Raw genomic sequence first — 23129 nt, forward strand, 5'->3', positions numbered from 1 at the left:
AAACTTTTCTAATGATGACTCAAACTTCAGGACCCATAAAAAACTAATACATTCTAAAACAAAAATTCTGCACGACAAAAGAAAAAATTGAAACTCCTATCACACACAAAAGATGAATCCCCGTAATCTAAAACAGCTCCTAAAAAAAAAAGGTCAATACCAGACTGAAAAAAAAAAAAAAAAGGCAAAGGATATGAAAATACAATTCACAGAAAAGGATATAAGAATGACTTTCAAAAATGTCTTTAAAATGTGATTATTTATAGTTTTTCTATCAAAAAGGTATCTATATATGCATCTTCAATCTGAAAATTCACATCTTTATTCAATTTTGAAAGAGTCTCAACCATTATTTCTCCAAATCCTCCTTTCTCCATACTCTGTCCTCTCTGGAACTCCCATGAATCAAGTGTGGGAGCACCTCAGGTTGGGACTTATCTGCATCTTTTCCATTGCCCTATCTCCCTGTGCTGACTCTGTGTTGGTCCCTCAGTTCTGTGATCCAGACCCCTCTTCTCTTTTCATTTGCGGCCAATCTATTCTCCAAACAACTATTGGATTTTAAGGTTAATGATACTATATATTTTCTGTTATGCAAGTATTAACATTTTTGTATTTGCTTTTATCTGGGCCCCAAAAGTTTCCTTTCAGTGGTCAGAAAACAATTTTTTTTTCTTAATTCCTTGACTTCCTTGATTAATTCCTTAATTCCTTTGGGTTTCTGTTTCTCAGATGAAGTTTTTCCCATCAAGAGCTTTGTCAAACATTAAGCTCTCTTTCTATTTCCACAGACTCATGGGAAGAGAGTTTCTGGTCCTCTTTTCACAAGTGGGACAGCCCTTCAAGGGTCCTGTTGGGTGCAGGAGTTTCAGCCCTTTTCTTGCGAAGCACCCTGTTTTCCTGAACTCCTGAGACTTTAAAGGCTCATTTCCAGTCTTCTGATCTGGTCTGTGTCTGACACAGCCTAGGGTCATGTGGCATCACCCTGTGACTCTTGTTTTTGTCTTTATCACTAGCATCTGAGGATTTCCTGACCTCAACTTTGAATTTAACACATTTTGGTGTTTATTAGACTTTATAACAGTTTAAGGATCCACATTATCCTTGTCTGCCATCCTGCAAGAAATCTCCTTTTGACACCAAAGAACATTTTTCATGTTAAAAATTCTTACTTTTTGCATCATGTACTATAATAGGATTTTAGTTACATATTCGGTATCATTGAGAAGATGTAAAACGACATAAATTATTTTCAGTGACTCATCACAAACACATCCACACATTTGAAAAAGAAAAGTGCATCCATGTTTGAAATATATATATCATCTGCAAACATGCTTAATGCCTATATAACTTGTAAGACCTCTTGCAGTAGTTCAACAGCTGCCTTAAGGATTGAAAAGAGTAAGTTAAAACTTTATTTTAGAAATGTCATAATAAGGCTAAATGAGGTCATAGTATATTAATAGATAAGTACACTTTTTCAGATTTTTATGATTCTAAGCAAGATTCTCGGTTATTACTACAGGACTTGTAATAACAGATATTGTAAATGATATTCCATTTGCTAATTGAAGCAAGGATATGGAAAGTGTAAGAGTAAGTTTCCGATTTGAGTTTTTTTAATGAAAATCATTACCTCATCGTTTTTCTGACCTCTTAGTGCAGCGTTACTACCTGGCACATTTGTTATGGGGGTAAAAAGGCATATCTGATAGGACAGGTGAAGTTAGAATTGTATTGCTTTTGGCTAAAAGTCACTGTAAGATTTAAAGATCAACTTGTAGGTACTATGTGATCTTTAAAAAGTTATAAAACATAAATTTAAAAGAGAGAGATTCTGTGAGTAAAATGCTTGATGTTTCTGGAGTTAATATCCAAGCTGTTATCAATCAGCATTTTACCATGAAATTTTATCTGATATGTTTAAAAAAGCCCTTGTTCTTTGTCTCACTTCATACAGTTTTCTTTTTATTCTGGAATTCTTGCATAAACTTTGAAGAAAGATTCCCAAATTTTATAAAAGTTTGAAACCTGCTATTTTTACAGTAATAGTAAAGAAATATAAAGTAAAATATTTGTTACTAAGAAATTATCTTAGAAGAAAAATAATTTACATAACTGAAAAACGTTTATTGCTAAATAAACAGTAAAAATTATCTTTTGTAAGTTTAAATGAATAAATGAAGCCAGGAATTTAGAAGACCTGTAAGGGATAGTAGTCACCATCTGGCAAATACACACACAAAGATAAATAAGGGATCTCCTAATTTATCTCTAGTTTAAAATCTGGTTTTAATCTTGAATTATTCTCAACATCTATATACTTTAGAAAGACGATCTTGTATTATTCCAATATATTAATTATAGATGTACATTAATATGTTTGTTTTTGATGATACTACGAACAACAGAAACTTTTCCTTCTAAAGTTTTAAAGGTAAACAGAATAGCAAATTAAACCCTAAATGATTTCTAATGAAATGAGGGTAAATAGAAGCACCAAGAAGCCCATCCTGATTGTCTGTTAAAATATTCACAAAATTCCTGAAATGTGAATGATTACTGCAATCTTAATAGAGAAAACATGGCATTTTATTTGTGGGATACCTAAGTTTATAGAAATGTACGTGCTTCTTCATACTACAGGGTCAGTGTTCAGCACCAGCCCACTGTGCGCTCTGCCATGGTCCCCGCCCTCAGCTCTAGATATGGCCATTCATCATCTGGCCATTGTTCCTGAGCTGAGTATGCTTCTCAGAGTTAGCTCGGAGGACAGATTCAAAAGGTCAGAATTAAAATTCAAACACATGCTTATTGAGTATTCACCTATTATGTGCCAAACACCCTTCTAGGCAATGACAAGTTCCCTGAACAACAGAACTTAAGAAATTGCAATGTATAAATGATAAGGACCGCAAAGAAATCAAACAGGGCAGTAGGCAGTGGTAAGAGGGCCTCACTGAACTGAAATCTAGATGAAAGGAGTTGCCAGCAACTGAGAGGTCTGGAGAGAAAGGGAGGAGTGCATTCAAAGAAAGTCTCTAAGGAGGAATGAGTGATGCACCAGCTGTCTGGGGAACAAAAGGCACCAGTGTCTCCAGGGAACAATGCTGCAGAAGGACAGCATGCAGTGAAGGGAACAACCCATGTTCCCAGTGACCTTGGTTTTGTTCAATCCTTTGATCCCTTTTCGGCTCTCATTAACATGATGTAATTGGCCTTGTGAAACTGTTTTCCCTGGGCCCCTTGACACCACACCCTCATCACTGGAGTTCATCCTTGATTTCCTTCCTTCAAATTCTGCATTCAATCCATCAGCAGTTTGATCGATTCTATCTCCAAACAAGTCCTTATTTCATTCACTTTTCCGCCATTTTGCTTACTACCAGCTTACCCTAAGTCACCAACTTTCTTTACCCGGATTACTGCAACAGTCTCTTAATTGATCTACCTGTTTCCATTTTTCCCTTCCTATTTCCTTTCTCCATATGCTCGGGTCCCGACCTGCTGTGGCTCCTGACTAATGTCCCACCAGGGCCTCCCAGGTTGAAGAGAAATGGGAGTGAAGAAGCATTGATACCTTTATTGTGGAAAACAATGTGAAAACAGTGTGGTAGCTAGGAGGAGCTCTTCAGATAAAAAGAAAAATACATTAAGGAGGAGTCAGATATATCATGTCAGATATATCATTAAAAACAAAACAAAACAAATACAGACAAAGCTCTTGATTGTAAATGGAATGTGAGAATGTTTCCCAAGCCCTAGCCAAATCTATCAACTGAAACAGTATTAAAATAATAAAGAGGAAACAGAAGATATGCAAACAGAAAAGAGTTATGTACAAAAAAGTGACCTTGTGGCAAGTAGAGAAATATCTACAGTGTTTAAAGAAGTTTTTGATCTCAAACTATACTGGCAATTTGTTATTCCATTAAGACAATAGATCTGAGTGAAATAGACATGCCAAATAATTGATAAACAGGTCAGAAGAAGAACTTACAAGAATTTCTGGTATGAATATGTGGTCAGTGAGCTAGAATGAGTTAAAGACACAGAGAAAATCTTTTTCTTTCTCAGTCTCTTTCACTCAGTCTTTCATTCAATTTTACTGTCTTGCAAATGCTCCCTCTTTTTTTTCTTTTCCTTTATCCTTGCTCCCATTGCTTTTCTTTCTTTTTCAAAACTTTTGAAATTAACAGTCATATGTATGCTTGATATTTGTTGTTTGAAGACATATTACAAAATGAGAGAGGAAAAAAACAAATCCAACTATAAGCTACTTAGAAAAGATATTCTTTTATTTTTTTTAAACATCTTTATTGGAGTATAATTGCTTTACATTGCTGTGTTAGTTTCTGCTGTATAACAAAGTGAATCAGCTATACGTATACATATATCCCCATATCTCATCCCTCTTGCGTCTCCCTCCCACCCTCCCTATCCCCCCTGTCTAGGTGGTCACAAAGCACCGAGCTGATCTCCCTGTGCTATGCGGCTGCTTCCCACTAGCTATGTATTTTACATTTGATGGTGTATGTATGTCAATGATACTCTCTCACTTCATCCCAGTTTACCCTTCCCCCTCCCTGTGTCCTCAAGTCCATTTTCTACATTTGTGTCTTTATTGATGTCCTGCCCCTAGTTTCATCAGAACAATTTTGATTGTTTTTTAGATTCCATATGTATGTGTTAGCGTATGGTATTTGTTTTTCTCTTTCTGACTTACTTCACTCTGTATGACAGACCCTAGGTCCATCCACCTCACTACAAATAACTCAGTTTTGTTTCTTTTTACGGCTGAGTAATATTCCATTATATATATGTGCCACAACTTCTTTATCCATTCATCTGTCAGTGGACACCTAGGTTGCTTCCATGTCCTGGCTATTGCAAATAGAGCTGCAGTGAACACTGTGGTACATGACTCTTTTTGAATTATGGTTTTCTCAGGGTATATACCCAGTAGTGGGATTGCTGTGTTGTATAGTAGTTGTATTTTTAGTTTTTTAAGGAACCTCCATACTGTTCTCCATAGTGGCTGTGTCACTTTACATTCCCACCAACAGTGCAAGAGGGTTCACTTTTCTCCACAAGCTCTCCAGCATTTATCGTTTGTAGATTTTTTGATGATGGCCATTCTGACTGGTGTGAGGTGATACCTCATTGTAGTTTTGATTTGCATTTCTCTAATGACTAGTGATAGTGAGCATCATTTCATGTGTTTGTTGGCAATCTGTATATCCTCTTTGGAGAAATGTCTGTTTAAAGCTTCTGCCCATTTTTGGATTGGGTTGTTTGTTTTCTTTTATACTGAGCTGCATGAGCTGCTTGTATATTTTGGAGATTAATCCTTGGTCAGTTGCTTCATTTGCAAATATTTTCTCCTATTCTGAGGGTTGTCTTTTCGTCTTGTTTATGGTTTCCTTTGCTGTGCAAAAGCTTTTAAGTTTCATTAGGTCCCATTTGTTTATTTTGGTTTATATTTCCATTTGTCTAGGAGGTGGGTCAAAAAGGATCTTGCTGTGATGTATTTCATAGAGTGTTCTAACTATGTTTTCCTCTAAGAGTTGGATAGTGTCTGGCCTTACATTTAGGTCTTTAATCCATTTTCTTTTTCTTTTTTTTTTTGCGATACGCGGGCCTCTCACTGTTGTGGCCTCTCCCCTTGCGGAGCACAAGCTCTGGACGCGCAGACTCAGCAGCCATGGCTCACGGGCCCAGCCACTCTGCAGCATGTGGGATCTTCCCGGAATGGGGCACGAACCCATGTCCTCTGCATTGGCAGGCGGAATCTCAACCACTGCGCCACCAGGGAAGCCCTCTTTAATCCATTTTGAGCTTATTGTTGTGTATGGTGCTAGGGAGTGTTCTAATTTCATTCTTTTACATGTAGCTGTCCAGTTTTCCCAGCACCACTTATTGAAGGGCTGTCTTTTCTCCATTGTATATTCTTGCCTCCTTTGTCAAGATAAGGTGACCATATGTGTGTGGGTTTATCTCTGGGCTTTCCATCCTGTTCCATTGATCTATATTTCTGTTTTTGTGCCAGTACCATACTGTCTTGATTACTGTAGCTTTGTTGTATAGTCTGAAGTCCGGGAGCCTGATTCCCCCAGCTCCGTTTTTCTTTCTCAAGATTGCTTTGGCTATTCAGGGTCTTTTGTGTTTCCATACAGATTGTGAAATTTTTTGTTCTAGTTCTGTGAAAAATGCCATTGGTAGTTTGATAGAGATTGCATTGAATCTGTAGATTGCATTGGGTAGTATAGTTATTTTCACAATGTTGATTCTTCCAATCTAAGAACATGGTATATATCTCCATCTGTTTGTATCATCTTTATTTTCTTTAATCAGTGTCTTACAGTTTTCTGCATACAGGTCTTTTGTCTCCTTAGGTAAGTTTATTCCTAGGTATTTTATTCTTTTTGTTGCAGTGGTAAATGCGAGTGTTTCCTTAATTTCTCTTTCATGTTTTTAATCATTAGTGTATAGGAATGCAAGAGATTTCTCTGCATTAATTTTGTATCCTGCTACTTTACCAAATTCACTGATTAGCTCTAGTAGTTTTCTGGTAGAGTCTTAGGATTCTTTATGTATAGTATCATATCATCTGCAAACAGTGACAGCTTTACTTCTTCTTTTCTTATTTACATTCCTTTTATTTCTTTTTCTTCTCTGATTCCTGTGGTTAAAACTTCCAAAACTATTTTGAATAATAGTGGTGAGGGTGGGCATCCATGTCTTGTTCCTGATTTTAGAGGAAATGGTTTCAGTTTTTCACCATTGAGAATGATGTTGGCTATGGGTTTGTCATATATGCCCTTTATTATGCTGAGGTAAGTTCCCTCTATTCCTACTTTCTGGAGGGTTTTTATCATAAATGGTGCTGAATTTTGTCGAAAGCTTTCTCTGCATCTGTTGAGATGATCATATGGTTTTTCTCTTTCAGTTTGTTAATATGGTGTATCACATTGATTGATTTCTGTATATTGAAGAATCCTTGCATTCCTGAGATAAACCCCACTTGATCATGGTGTATGATCCTTTTAATGTGCTTTTGGATTCTTTTTGCTAGCATTTTGTTGAGGATTTTTGCATCTATGTTCATCAGTGATATTGGTTTGTAGTTTTCTTTTTTTGCGACATCTTTGTCTGGTTCTGGTATCAGGGAGATGGTAGCCTCATAAAATGAGTTTGGGAGTGTTCCTCCCTCTGCTATATTTTGAAAGAGTTTGAGAAGTATAGGTGTTAGCTCTTCTCTAAATGTTTGATAGATTTCAGCTGTGAAGCCATCTGGTCCTGGGATTTTGTTTGTTGGAAGATTTTTAATCACAGTTTCAATTTCAGTGCTTGTGATTGGTCTGTTCATATTTTCTATTTCTTTCTGGCTCAGTCTTGGAAGTTTGTGCTTTTTTAAGAGTTTGTCCATTTCTTCCAGGTTGTCCATTTTATTGGTATATAGTTGCTTGTAGTAATCTCTCATGGTCCTTTGTATTCCTGCAGGGTCAGTTGTTAATTCTCCTTTTTCATTTCTAATTCTGTTGATTTGAGTCTTCTCCCTTTTTTTCTTGATGAGCCTGGCTAGTGGTTTATCAATTTTGTTTATCTTCTCAAACAACCAGCTTTTAGTTTTATTGATCTTTGCTATTGTTTCCTTCATTCCTTTTTCATTTATTTCTGATCTGATCTTTATGATTTCTTTCCTTCTGCTAACTTTGGGGGTTTTTTGCTCTTCTTTCTCTAATTGCTTTAGGTATAAGGTTGTTTATTCGAGATTTTTCTTGTTTCTTGAGGTAGGATTTTATTGATATAAACTTCCCCCTTAGAACTGCTTTTGCTGCATCCCATAGGTTTTGTGTCGTTGAGTTTTCATTTTCATTTGTTTCTAGGTATTTTTTGATTTCCTCTTTGATTTCTTCAGTGATCTTGGTTATTTAGTAGTGTATTGTTTAGCCTCCATGTGTTGGAATTTTTAGTTTTTTTCTTGTAATTGATATCTAGGCTCATAGCATTGTGGTCTGAAGAGATACTTGATACGATTTCAATTTTCTTAAATTTACTTGATTTGTGACCCAAGATATGATCTATCCTAGAGAATGTTGCATGAGCACTAGAGAAGAAAGTGTATTCTGTGGTTTTTGGATGGAATATACTATAAATAGCTATTAGGTCCATCTGGTCTAATGTGTCATTTAAAGCTTGTGTTTCCTTATTTATTTTCATTTTGGATGATCTGTCCATTGGTGAAAAGTCCCCTACTATGAGTGTGTTACTGTCGATTTCCTCTTTTATGGCTGTTAGCATTTGCCTTATGTATTGAGGTGTTCCTATGTTGGTTGCATAAATATTTACAATTGTTATATCTTCTTCTTGGATCGGTCCCTTGATCATTATGTAGTGTCCTTCTTTGTCTCTTCTAATAGTCCTTATTTTAAAGTCTATTTTGTCTGATATGAGAATTGCTACTCCAGCTTTCTTTTGATTTCCATTTGCATGGAATATCTTTTTCCATCCCCTTTCAGTCTGTATGTGTCCCTAGGTCTGAACTGGGTCTCTTGTAGACAGCATATATATATGGGTCCATTCAGCCAGTCTATGTCGTTTGCTTGGAGCATTTAATCCATTTACATTTAAGGTAGTTATCGATATGTATGTTCTTATTACCATTTTCTTAATTGTTTTGGGTTTGTTATTGTAGGTCTTTTCCTTCTCTTGTGTTTCCTACTTAGAGAAGTTCCATTAGCATTTGTTGTAAAGCTGGTTTGGTGCTGCTGAATTCTCTTAGCTTTTGCTCATCTATAAAGGTTTTAATTTCTCTGTCGAATCTGAATCAGATCTTTGCTGGGTAGAGAATCTTGGTTGTAGGTTTTTCCCTTTCATCACTTTAAATATGTCCTGCCACTCCCTTCTAACTTGCAGAGTTTCTGCTGAATGATCAGCTATTAACCTTATGGAGATTTCCTTATATGTTATTTGTTGCTTTTCCCTTACTGCTTTTAATATTTTTTCTTTGTATTTAATTTCTTATAGTTTGATTAATATGTGTCTTGGCATGTTTCTCCTTGGTTTTATCCTGTATGGGACTCTTTGTGCTTCCTGGACGTGATTAACTATTTCCTTTCCTATGTTAGGGAAGTTTTCAACTATAATCTCTTCAAATATTTTCGCAGACCCTTTTTTCTTCTCTCCTCTTCTGGGACCCCTATAATTCGAATGTTTGTGTGTTTAATGTTGTCCCAGAGGTCTCTGAGACTGTCCTCAATTCTTTTCATTATTCTGCTCTGCAGTGGTCATTTCCACTATTTTATCTTCCAGATCACTTATCTGTTCTTCTCCATCAGTTATTCTGCTATTGATTCCTTCTAGAGAATTTTTAATTTCATTTATTGTGTTGTTCATCATTGTTTGTTTGCTCTTTAGTTCTACTACGTCCTTGTTAAACATTTCTTGTATTTTCTCCATTCTATTTCCAAGATTTTGGATCATCTTTACTATCATTACTCTGAATTCTTTTTCAGGTAGACTGCCTATTTCCTCTTCATTTGTTTGGTCTGGTGGGTTTTTACATTGCTCCTTCATCTGCTGCTTATTTCTCTGTCTTCCCATTTTACTTAATTTACTGTGTTTGGAGTCTCCTTTTCGCAGGCTGCAGGTTTGTAGTTCCCGTTGTTTTTGATGTCTGCCTCCCTTGGGTAAGATTGGTTTAGTGGCTTGTGTAGGCTTCCTAGTGGAGGGGACTGGTGCCTGTTTTCTGGTGGGTGGGGCTGGATCTTGTCTTTCTGGTGGTCAGGGCTGCGTCCGTTGGTGTTTTGGGGTGTCTGTGAACTTAGTATGATTTTAGGCAGCCTCACTGCTAATGGATCAGGTTGTGTTCCTGTCTTGCTAGTTGTTTGTCATGGGACATCCAGCACTGGAGCCTGCTGCCCTTTGGGTGGAGCTGGGTGTTGGCATTGAGACAGAGATCTCTGGAGAGCTCTCACCGATTGATATTACATGGGGCCTGGAGGTCCCAATATCCTGAACTTGGCTCTCCCACCTCAGAGGCTCAGGCCTGAGACCCGGCTGGAGCACCAACACCCTGTCAGCCACACGGCCATGCTTCAAGCTAATTCGTCCTCCAGTCCCAGTGACCCAGCCCAAATGGTAAAACTGTTTGCAAATCTCTGGGATCAGGTATCTTGGATGTTCCTTGTCCTGCACGCAGCACTGCAGTAAGCAATAGTCTCCCTCCAGAGTGTGACAACCAGACATGGCCCACTCCCTTCAACATTCTCACAGCTTTGCTTCTGGCTCTCCACCTAAAAAAGATATGCGTAAACATAATGTCAAAGGAAGGAAGAAAGTAAAGTATGGAGAAAGATAAAGTAGACAAAACAGTGATAGCAATATTAGAATTAGATTAGACTAAGACAGACTGCATTAATAATGATAAAGAGGATAAAGACAGGAGGATAAAGGGACCAGTTCACAAGGAGATTACAATAATGCTGAACCTTGACATGCCTCACAACATAGCCTGATAAGTAGTATCATGTCCTGCAGCCAGACTGCTTGGGTTTGGATCCCAGCTCTAGCACTAACTAGCTGCAAACCTTAGGCAAGTTATTAAACCTCTCTGTGCCTCAGTTTCCTTATACTGAAAATTGGGTTGCCAGTAATACCTACCTCTTAGAACTGTTATGAGGATTAAGTGAACTAATACACATAAGTATTTACAATAGTGTCTGGTATCATAAACTTGGCTTTTTTTTGTTGCTGTTGTTGATGTTGGAATTGTTGCCCCAAATCACACTAAAAAAAAAATCCAACAAAATTCCAAAGAAAAATTGGCATGTCAGTAATCTTAGTAGGAGATTTTTAACTTACTTCTCTAAGATACATATGTTTTAAAATATTTGAGAATACTGTGAGATAGCTCCAATAAAATAGTAAAACAGGCTTTATCTTTCAAATCATCAGACACAAAAATGTAAAGAAAACAATCCACATAACAAAAATACACAGTTGAAAGGAAAAAGTAAATGAAAAATGAAATTCAGAGACCAAAAAATAAGATGACAGAAGTTAACTAGACATAGCCATAAATGTGAATGCTTAATATATTAAAATACAAAGTCTTAGATCATATTAAAGTAGAAAATTTAATGATTTTCTACTTTATAAGAGACATATGTAAAACTGTGACAATGGGCTTAAAAATTTAGCAAAATATCAAAAGTACAAGTCAAAATATAGTACAGATGACACTTTTATTATGAAGTTAAGTTACAAGGTAAAATTATAGGTAACAACATTGTATAATACTTTTGGAGCTGAATGATGTAACAATAGTTTTTAATTGTGCAAAATAATGTTCTAAAGTGTTCTCAAATACACAACAATCCTTGAGAAGGTTGGTATTAAATATATACTTCATAAACTTTTACTATGAATAAAGCAACTTTTACAACTATTGAAGGAATGTAAAGTAAAGCATATCTGTACATACCTCCATTTAGGATTCATTTTCCAAGCTCCACTTCCCAAAGGGCATGAATATTAGAATCTGAGTGCTTACTTCCTTAGTTGGCTGGGTAGTTCATGAGCAGTCTGGAGACAGACCTCCTGCTTGGAGAATTGTAGGACATTTGATTCACCCAGACTTACAGTAAGCACTCAGAAATGTGGTTGGGTTGTTATCAGTTACTCACACCCAGGCCCAGGCAGGCACATGACTAGAAACTCCAGAATGCTGGGAGACAACTGGAGGGTATGAAAACCTCCTAATGTAAAAAGGTTTCTCTGAGGTCTTGGTGGGCTCCTCACTTAATTTTATATATATATATATATATATATATATATATATATATATATATATATATGGTGATAATTGGAAGCTGGGTACCTTCATAAGGACATGAAAATCAGGGAAATTTGCACGTCTTACTGGGAACACTGCATCCTTTGCTCTGTAGGTGTGTTATATCCACAGTCTGTCTGTTGGCCTCTTTCCATCCATGATATCACCATCACTCCTGTCACCTTGCGGGTAGAAAGTCAGGTCGTGGATACTCTAGATAGTAGAGGACCCAGGCTAGAGCAAATCTACATGTGAACAGCTGCCAAAGTGCCATCTCTTTTCTCTGTTCTGGAAATTTTGTTCCTATTCCTTATAGTGCTTGATACTATTGCAAAGACCTGGACAAGAGGTCATGCAAGCATTATTGAGAGTGAAGTACATAGAAGTGGAAAAGTGGTATATGTCTGGCCCCAGAAGAAGCAGAGGAGAGTTTGGGATATTTTAATTCTGAGGGGTCCATGGTCTGTTTAGGTTCAGCTCAGTGTGTGTCTTCCATGGAATCGTATTTTACCCCTTACTCTCATATCTGCCAGGTCCTGAAGAGACATATCTCACAAGAATATATTAATGTGCAATACCTATTAGAGTTTTGTTAGAAATTCAGATGTTAATCTCCTTTCAACTGTTTCTTTCCCATTTTATTCTTTTATATATATATATTTTTTCAGCATACATACCATGGACTTTTTGAATCCCTTTTCAGTATTGCCTTTGTGCCAAATGGTAAAAAATTAACCTAAGAACCCCCCCCGAAAAGTACTAAAATGCTCCCAATGTAGATTATTAATGATTTTAATCTGTTAATATTTAAAGGTCAATGATTTTAACCTCATTACTACTAGATTAAAGACGTGACAACATACTTCAGGTTGTTACGTGAGTTGGCTAATAAAATCTTCCTGAAGTTCTGAAGAACTTGCTTCTCCTAAGTTAGTGATAGCTTCACAGTTGGCCCAGCCATGCTTTGCCTCATTGTTGTTTTCACATAGCATTTTTTCTCTCTCCTTTCAGGTAGAAATTGAGAAGCTGGATTACCATCATTATCTGCCTCTGTTTTTTGATGGGCTCTGTGAAATGACATTTCCCTATGAATTTTTTGCTCGGCAAGGAATCCACGACATGCTGGAACACGGGGGGAACAAGATTCTTCCTGTCATTCCACAGCTCATTATCCCGATAAAAAGTAAGTGAACAGGTAAAAAAGCATCACTCACTTTATATGGTGCCACTTTTTGACAACTTGCTAATTAAGCAATAAAACACAACAGACTGAGGCTATCCCCAGGTTTTGCAATAATTTTTATAAATTGACTTATGGGGCCAAACATCCCAAATCTCCTAATATATCCCATCATTGATACTGCGGTGCAGCTTAGCGACATAAATAAACTAAATTGCATGGGGTTTACACTAACTTAAAATGTTTCATAGTAAAGACATAAGCATTAACATTAATTTGTACATTCATAAGTAAAGTGTATAATATACAATACAAACACAATTATATTTAGTATCTTTTATGCAGCAGAATTCATAATTTTAAGAAAAAAATCTGGAATGGAGAAAAGATCAATGTAATTAAATACTTGAACTTTTTGTCTACAGTGGATTATCTGGGGGGGTCCCTTGAGTAATCCTGTCACTGGCTTTATCTGTTTGTCTATAAAATGAGATTGTGCTTCCTTTTTGTGGCCAATTTATTCTGGCCTGAGTCCCTACAGACTAGTTGGCTGAGAGCACCCCTTTAAAAGTGTTTCTGAGAAAAACAAATACTGTACGCTAACACATATATATGGAATCTAAAAAACAAACAAAAATGGTTCTGAAGAACCTAGGGGCAGGACAGGAATAAAGACGCAGATGTAGAGAATGGACTTGAGGACATGGGGAGGGGGAAGGGTAAGCTGGGATGAAGTGAGAGAGTGGCATGGACATATATACACTACTAAATGTAAAATAGAGAGCCAGTGGGAAGCAGCCGCATAGCACAGGGAGATCAGTTCGGTGCTTTGTGACCACCTAGAGGGGTGGGATAGGGAGAGTGGGAGGGAGACACAAGAGGGAGGAGATACGGGGGTATATGTGTATGTATAGCTGATTCACTTTGTTATAAAGAAGAAACTAACAAAAATAAATAAATAAGTAAATCCAGGAGAGAGAAAGAATTGAGGTGAAGGACAGATGAAGATATATGGCAAAATGTTGATAACTGTTAAAGTTGGGTGATGGGTATGTGGGTTCATCATTCTCTTTACTTTTGTATATGTATTTGAAAATTCCCATATTAAAAAGTTTTAAGAAAAAAATAAAAGTGTTTTCTGAGATGTTCATTGTCCAGTGCAATGGCATCTCATGGCCCCCAGACAAGACCCTTAGCCACTTCCAGTCCAGTCTCCTCACCTAGCTGCCATCCTGCTGACGGCCCTTGAAATAGAGCCACCCTACAGTGACGAGATTCCAGGAGGGGGTTCCGGCCTCTTCTCAAGTCCAAATGGCCAGGACTGGCCCCCTCTGCTATCCCCTTAAGCCCCCAGACTCTGCCTGCCCCAGAGTTGCTGACCTGCACTGTTGCTGCTGCTTCAGCTTTTGTCACTGCTGCTGATTGAAAAGCAGAGGTTGGTGCCTCTGAGCAGGTCATGGGCAGAGGAAATCCCACCCTTTCCCAGCCAGAGCTGCCCCAGGCATTTTACCCACTGGCTCGGGGCCCAAACACCCCATGGCTTCAGAGGAATGAGCAGGTCCCTGCTTCCCCACCCCAAGTTCCACTCACTCCCAACTCCAGGATGGACTGCTGCCCAGGATGATTGACGGTACACCTGCTTAGTCTCCTAGGATACAGGGGAACCCCATCCTCACTGTCTCAGAGGTAGTCTTGCCATATGGTTTGGCCAAAACAAGAACAAAATAGTTCAACATTGGGTCATTTCCCACAGACTGGATTACTTAATCTGATCCGTGGTCCCTAGTTTATTGATTCGAATTAAGTGTCATTAGAGTTCTAGAATTTTGGCAGTTCTTCCGTCACTGTAAATTGAGTCAACTTTAAAATTTGCTCTCATGTCTTTGAGATTTCTGTAAGAGATATGTAACTGACCGCTTCCAATTTCCACCAAGACATAGAAAGTGAAACCAAACAAGAGGACAGTGATACCTGCTGTGAAAAGCAATGTGGAAAGAAAAACGACTCTTCAAAAGCGACTTTATTAAAAACCAATTTTCCTTTCCCCTCATGCATCAGCTGAGTGAAGGGCTAATCTTTAAAGGCCTTCAGGAAGGATATATAATACTGAGTTATATTAAAACCTTTTCCAAATGTGATTTATTCTTTCTAACAAGTCATAATTTTTGAATATGTTAAATTCTAGTAAAAATGCTACATTTTCTAAAGATGATGCACAAGTTTTATCGATAAACAAAAAAGCCCAGAACATTCTCCCCAGGAACTATCTGGAGAGCACATTATCCTTTTGTCCTGCACCCATCCGAACAGCAGCAATACCGGAAGTCTGTTCTTTTCTTTACAATAAATTGTTCATTTTGGGATCCCTGCCTTCTCAGGAGTCTCTCCCTCATAGCCCCACTGAAAACACTGAAGGGCAGAAAGAGAACTTCTAAGAAATATTTTGATTATACCACTTACAATTAAAACAGTCCAAATTAGAGTATTGTAGGCCAAGGTGGATTGATTTTCAATTTTATTTGATTTAAGTATTTTGAAGATACTTAAATGAGTTAAGAGAGAAGTGATGTGTTCTAAGGACACATCCAAGAGGTCATTTGCTGATGAGTGAAAACATTAAGGACTCAGTAAACATGATCTGTCAGGGAATAGTAACTATGTATGAATTTGATCATTTACAGTTCCAGAAGCAATGAAAGTTTCTCTTGGTAGATATCCTAGTTTGCCTTCCTGGGCTTCTGCTATTATATACTGATCCTGAATCTTCTAACTCAGCTTGCTTCTTCTCACTCTGTCTACATCACTGAAAGCCAAACTTTACTCAGCAAAGAATAGTGATTAACTATGCAAGATAATGCATGGTTCCAGCACAGTGTGAAAAGTATTACATACATAAACTACATTTTTCAGGTGGAATTCTGGAAGGGAGCTAGTTGATCCAGAAGCAGACTGATACACATAATTGGCATAACATATAACAGCTGTGTGTACCTTATTTTCAAAAGGTACTATTAGTAAAATTTTGGCTCATTCCAGGGGCAAAAGTTAACCTCACCATCACCAGCTAGCAGTTCTTTAACATCTTTTCTTGAATTCTAATTCATCGATAATTAATATCTCTGAAGGCAAAGCAAAATATATAAACTCCCTGTGGAGCTGTGAATGGGATTACCTGCCTATCTATTTCTGGAATCTGGAGTTTATTTCAACTAAATGGAAGGTTGATAATACTGGAATGAGAAATGGACACATTCAGTGGTTCTACGATTTCTAACATAAAAAGAGATAAGAAGACCCTTTACTTTCTGCTTCTCTCCTTGGCTCACGACCCCAAGTGGGGTCATCGAGTAATAACGGGAACAGTGCACATTTAACACATTGTTCCATTTCTGTTGCTTCATGGCATCACTACAGGTCCTCCTCTTCCTCTCCCACTTTCTTATTTACACCTTCTTGAGTTATTCTGGGTCAGAAACTACAAAAAAATCCCAGTATAAAGTAGTCAGCATTGGCAATGGAGTACTGATTGCTGAGAGCAACAGCAGAACGTTGTAGGTGAGGATGAGATGAGAGGGACCGTGTGAGCAATCCAAACTGTGGATTTTAGACTTCTGTCCACTCCATCCAGTGAGGAGAACACAAATCCATCAAAATCCAGCAGAGCAATCCCAGGAAGAAGTCACTGGAAGCTTTGCCTATCGAAAGCAGAAGGGGATTCCCATAGCAGCCAGGAGGATAGGAGGTGCCAAGAGCAACCTGCAGAGTCTGGGTTTAGCGCTCTCTCTCCTCCATAAAAGCAAGAACAATAACAATAACCCAGCCACACGGGGCCATTCAAAACAAGTTGCTACACACAGGGGAGAAAATATCATGAATAGTCAGAGGAAAACTGTACCTCAACAACGTTTTGCATAGGATCCAGAAGAAACTTGTAGAAACGTGTTTGACATCCTCAGCATTCAGGAAGATACAGCCTCTATGAAACAGAAGCAGAAAGTTACAAGAGGAAACCAGACTCACATGAAAATAAGCCAGTGCTGACTGAGAAAAGGGAAACTAAAAATGTCAGAGCAGGATTAATGTCCCCCCAGAGGCACAGAGGACAATCAACTGCACAACCTGGAATTGTAAATGTAGCCCATCTCCCTCAGAAAAGACAAGAATAAAAAAGAAGGTGAGGAAGGACTATAAAATGGAGAACATAGGACACAAGCAGGAGCTAAAAGTTATAGGGGCTCCCAAGAGGAATCATCAAAACAACAGGAATAGAAATGGTACTGGCAGAAGGAATTGAAAGAAATTTTCAGACATGAAAAATATCCCTTATTTTGCAGGTAGAAAATGCTCAGTACGAGGAAAAACATCTGGACAGGGAAAAAAGTGGTACACACCAAGAAATAAAAATAACTGGGGCTAAGACACTTTTCGTAAGAGTAAATTCCAGACAGCAATGAGAATTGGAGGAGAATCACCTTATGCACATGTCATCCCTGTCATATGAGTAGCAAGACATGATGTGATAAACTGAATGAAAATTGGTTTAAAAAAAGAAGGAAGGAGGAGAAGAAAGAGAAGGAGGAGAAGGAGAAGAAAAAGAAGACTCATAATGCCCACCTGCCCTTCGTACAAAGGGTTACTGTGGATGTGCTCCAACTCTCAGAGAGTAAAGCCAAGATAAGAACCCCAAAATGAGGATTCATAGTTTGAAAAGCAAGTTGCATTAAGAGCCACTAAATCTAGGGTTAAGTGTAAATAGTTGATGGAAAAGAGTTTCAAAACTGCAAGAAATGTCAAAGGATCATTTTGCAGTAATGTGGCAAAAATAATTCAGAGAAATTGGATATAAACCTTCAAAGTCAATGGAGAAGATAAAAGTATTTAAAACAGAGTCTATATATTAAAAGAATGAAACTGAATAGGCAGCAAGGAAGTGCTGAGCCAAAAGCTCAAAATAAGGTGAAAATGTGAAATCAAATGTATCAACTATGAAAATTAACTTTCAGATTGGTTTGTGAAAAACAAAATCTGAATATAAACTCTCTCTCTATATATAAAAACAAAATAATACTTAAACATTTAAAAAATAAAAGCTGTATTGGGGAAAATGAAGAAAAAGAAGGCAGGAGTAGTTATTCAATTTTAGAAAAGTAGAATTTAATGGAAAGAAGTTTTATGTGTGTAAAGAGGATCAATTTCTATTGATAAAAATGTTCACAGTAAAGATGTTATTGTCATGACCCTTTGTGCAGTGCAAACCATGGCATCATGTTTTAGAACAACAATCAGCTGCTATACTGATATTTTTTGCCTCTAGAATAAGAGTAAACCTGTTGATTGAGAGACAGTAAGATGCTGGTCCTTCCTCCACTGCCTGACCTTGGGGCCTAAAATCTACATATAGTCTTTACCAACCCAAGGGGACAGCTTGCTGTCTAAAGCACCAATTCCCAAACTTCACTGTGCACACAAATCATCTCCAGACCCCAGTAAAATGTAGGTTCCACATCAGTAGATATGAAGTGACCTGAGATGCTGCAATTCTAAGAAGCCCCCAGTTAATGCTGCTGCTGCAAGGTCAGGACAAGGGTGACCAGGCCGAGATTAGGCTGGGACTCCTCAGACCCTCCCACAAGATCCTGGGCATGAGAGCAAGGTGGGGAATGAGCTGGTGGAAAATAGATGAATGATCATTTCTCTTATATGTAATAAACCCAAAGACACTGCTTCATTCATAATGTGACTAATTAGAGAAATGTAAGTTTCAGTTTTTAGGCCTTAAAAGTAACCATTAATAGATTAAAATAGGTGGTATATCAGATGAAGTACTAGGGAAAGAGAACTGAAACACTGTCAATAAGGAAACAATGTTAAAAAAAAGACAAGGGAGATTGCAAAAAAAAAAAGAAAACTAATGAGATGACAAAAGGAAAGCTAAATTATCTGTGATGATCACAAGTAAATGGGAGAAATAATCACTAATCACAAGAAAAAAGCTTTGGTGTGGAAACTTCTTTGAGAGGTTGTTCCCACTGATCGTTCCCAACAATATGGTTCTGATGAGAGCTGCCAGTCACCGAGAAATGGTCAGAATCTGGCTCTCTTACCCAAACTTGCCTTCTTTCCCACTCCACCCTTCCAATATAGTTATATACAGTTTTGGATAAATCAATAATCAGTTGTTACACTATTGTGATGACATAAATACTGTTCACTGCAAATCACACAATTACTATGATTGCATTTCTTTCTTAGGCAACTTGTTTTTCTTAGCATTGAAAATTGCCTCTCATTTTGTTTGCTTGTTTCGTATATACTATTTCTTTTCAAATATTTCAGGATCTAGCAAATGAATATTATTTTCCAGATGTTCAGAGCATCGGACAACTCATCACTTTTCTTTCTTTTCCTGGAGATACCCCTTGCACCCTCCCTCTTTCTGCTACTTCTCCTTACTCCTCTTTCATGTTTGACCTCTTTTTTTCCTTTGCTGTTTGTCCTATTTTCCTCATTTTTAAAGTGCACATCTTCCAGTAGTTTCTTGTTAGTACATGAAAGGTATATTTTTCAGGCCTTGCTTATCTGAAAATTCTACCATCACACTGTTTATTAGTTTGGCTCCACTGAAAATCATTTTCATCCAGAATTTTGAGGTCACGTCTCTGCTGCCTCCCAGGTTCTTACATTGCTTAGAAAATCTTGATGCCACTTGAGTTTCCAGCCATTTGCCTGTGGCTTGTTTCCCCTAGTCTCTGAAAGCTTTCTGGTTCTTCTCTTTATTGCTGGTAATATGAAATTTCATGTTGATATGCTTTGATATGGCTGTGTTTTCATTAATTGTCCTGGAAAATTTCAATTTAGAGACATATGTCTTCCAGCACTAGAAACTTTTCATGCATTATTCCTTTAATAATGTTCTCCCTCTATTTTCTCTTACTTCTCTGTCTGTAATTCCTGCTACTAATATATTGCACCCTGTGGGCTGTTTCTCGAATTTCTTTATCCTTTTGCTCATATCATCCAACTCTGTCTTAGTTCTACTTCATGGGAAATTTCCTTGACATTATCTTCCAAAAATATGATTGAATAATTTGTTAATTATCATAATTTTAATTTAATCTCATTGTTCTTTTAAAATAGTATTTTGTTCCCTTCTTTTATGAATACATTATGCTCATTCTCTTATCTCTCCATGAATATTTACTATAGATTTGTAGGATTTGGGTGTTTGTGTATTTGCTTTTTGCTTTCTGACTCATTATATCCTTCCTTCCCTCATTCAGTAACAATTACCTTCCTCTTTACTAGATTTTAAGACTTTCCCAATCCTGCATATAGATCAACAGGATAGTGTACTAGTGTACTAGTTGTGAGCATAGACTATGGAATCAGACTGCTCACCTTCTAATCCTGGCTGCACTGTTTAGTTGCCACGTGATCTGAGGTGAGTTGCTTTACTCCATGTTACACTGTTGCCTGTTCTATAAAATGGGGATAATATTATGCATTTATATTTTCTCTCTAATTTATTGTCAGCCAGTGGTTTCTGTATTTTATGTTTAGTATTTTTTAAAAGTCTCACCTTGTTTCTATTCAACTTTATGGTTTATAAATTTTTAATTTTTTTATTGAAGTATAGTTGATTTGCAATATTGTATTAGTTTCAGGTGTACAACATAATGATTCAATATTTTTATAGATTATACTCTATTTCAAGTTGTTATAAAAGATTGGCTATACTCCCTGTGCTGTACATTATATCCTTGTAGCTTATTTATTTTATACATAGTAGTTTGTACCTCTTAATCCAATACCTCTATCTCGCCCCTCCCCCTTCACTCTCCCCATTGGTAGCCACTAGTTTGTCCTCTATATCTGTGAGTCTGTTTCTGTTTTGTTACATTCATTCTTTTGTTTTATTTTTTAGATTCCACGTATAAGTAATAACATACAGGATGTCTTTTGCTGACTTATTTCACTAAGCATAATACCATCTATGTCCATTCATGTTGTTGCAAATGGCAGAATTTTATTCTTTTTATGGCTGAGTAATATTCCATTCTGTATGTGTGTATATATATACTGTGTGTATATATATTGTATACACACATGTATATATATATCACATCTTCTTCAAGGCAGTTGATTTATCTGTTTTCCTTAAGATTTTTGTTTGTTTTGCTTTTGTATCATTTTACATTAAAAGCATACTTTTATTTTTATTGTTTCTCTTTTGGTAATCACAGCATGTAAAGCTATGACTTTGCTTCTGTGTACAATTTTGAATTAATTCTATTTATTTTTATATGTATGTTTCTCCTTGTCACTATATTATAGTTTGTATTTATAGTTTTGATGATTCATTTGAACAAAATAATACATTAAAATTTACAAATATTTAGAGATTTTTTTTTCATGATCATTTTATTTATATTTATTGCTCTGTGGCAAAAGAATGTAGCTTCTCCTCTATTTACATTTTTTTGGGAATTTACTGAGGCTCTTATTAGGCTATAGGAATGCTCAGTTATTGTCATCAGGGAGGCTGAAAAGAAAGTGAATCCTGTCTATGATATAGATCTTAATATATATTTATTCTATCATGTGCTTCAAATAATTTATATATTATTTTCTCTTTCACAATTTGTGAGGTCAAAGACAGAAAATTATGCTAAAGTTTTGCACTACAAAAGCAAGGAAACCACCATATGTCTTGGAAGCTTTCAGTGGGCTAGGCGCTTTCCTGGAATCATATTATTCAATCCAGCTACTATAATCCTCATTTCACAGGTGACAAAACTGAGGCATGTAAAATTTAAGAAAAACATCCATGTCATACAGTTGCCAAATGGTAGAATCAAGATTTGAATCATATCTGGATCTCCTGAGCTGCTTCTCTTCTTTACAAAATTTAGGGCTGCATCTATCACTGCAAATGACTTTTTTTAGGCACACGTAGAATATTTACAAAAATTAACCATATCCTAGGCCATAAAACAAGTCTCAAAAAATATCAAAGCATGGAATTCATACAAAGTATATTGTGCAACTAAGATGCAATTTATGTTAGAAATCAATTTTTTAAAGCAATGACTAAAACATTCCCATATATTTTGAAATTGACATATACTTTTACATACCTCATGGGTCAAATAAGAAATTCTAATGAAATTATGAAGTATTTTAACTGCACAATAATGAAAATATCACATAAATTACATATTAAAAACTTACCAAAAATATTACAAAAAATTACATTAAAATATTTATCACATATGACATGTAAAGCAGTGTTTAGAGGAAAATATGTAGCCTTAAACATGGTATCAAAAAGAAAAAAAGGGAAAAATAGTAAATGAAGTATCCATCTCAATAAATGACAGGAAGAACAGTAAAAGAAAGTCAAAGGAAGAATAAATTATTAGTATAAAAGCAAAATAAAATAAAAATAGAAAACAACCATGCAAATGAGAGCATCAAAAACCAAATGTTGTTTGGTTTCTTGAAATGATTAATAAAATTGATAAACATTTGTAAAAGCTTATAAATGAAACGCAAAAATAACCAATATCAGAAATGGAAAAGGAAATGTTATACAGACCCTACAGACATTTATAGGATATCTTGATAGGATATTATAAACAACTTTATCCCTAAAACTTTGAAATTTCAATGAAATGGTCAAATTTTTGGAATATATAATGTACAAAATTGACACCAGAGAAATAGAAAATAAGTTAAAGTACAAATAGTAGTATAACAAGTGAAGAAATTAAGTTAGTAATTAAAATTCCTCATACAGAGATAACTCAAGGCTCACATAGCCTTACTGGTTAGACTTAGGGAAAAAATAATGTAAATCTTGCACAGATTTTCTCAGACAATGAAAATAGAGAATATAGACTCCAACTCATTTTATGGTGCAACATAAACTTGATACCAGCAAGGACATTACAAGAAATTACAAGAAGGAATCTTCCAGGACAATCTCATTCATGAATATCAATGAAAAATTTCTGAACAAAATTACTAGCAAACTGAATCCATCGATATATAAAAATGATAATTTCTCATGACAAAGTTTGTTTTATTTCAGGAAGATAAGATTGG

The 23129-nt window shown here is 36.4% G+C and overlaps 1 protein-coding gene across 1 annotated transcript in view; it reads left to right on the top strand.

Annotated features, from left to right (window-relative positions):
- The window catches only part of PACRG (parkin coregulated), a gene marked incomplete at both ends in the record, with an annotated part of 515047 nt that overhangs the window by 268183 nt on the left and 223735 nt on the right, over positions 1-23129 (top strand). Inside the window, one exon of the mRNA XM_082669001.1 lies at positions 12854-13025. Coding sequence (XP_082525127.1) covers positions 12854-13025 — 172 coding nt within the window. The remainder of the gene's footprint in view (positions 1-12853; positions 13026-23129) is intronic.

This window comes from Grampus griseus, assembly GCF_964374135.1.
Source record: "Grampus griseus genome assembly, chromosome: 13".
In the NCBI taxonomy this organism is placed as follows: Eukaryota; Metazoa; Chordata; class Mammalia; order Artiodactyla; family Delphinidae; genus Grampus; species Grampus griseus.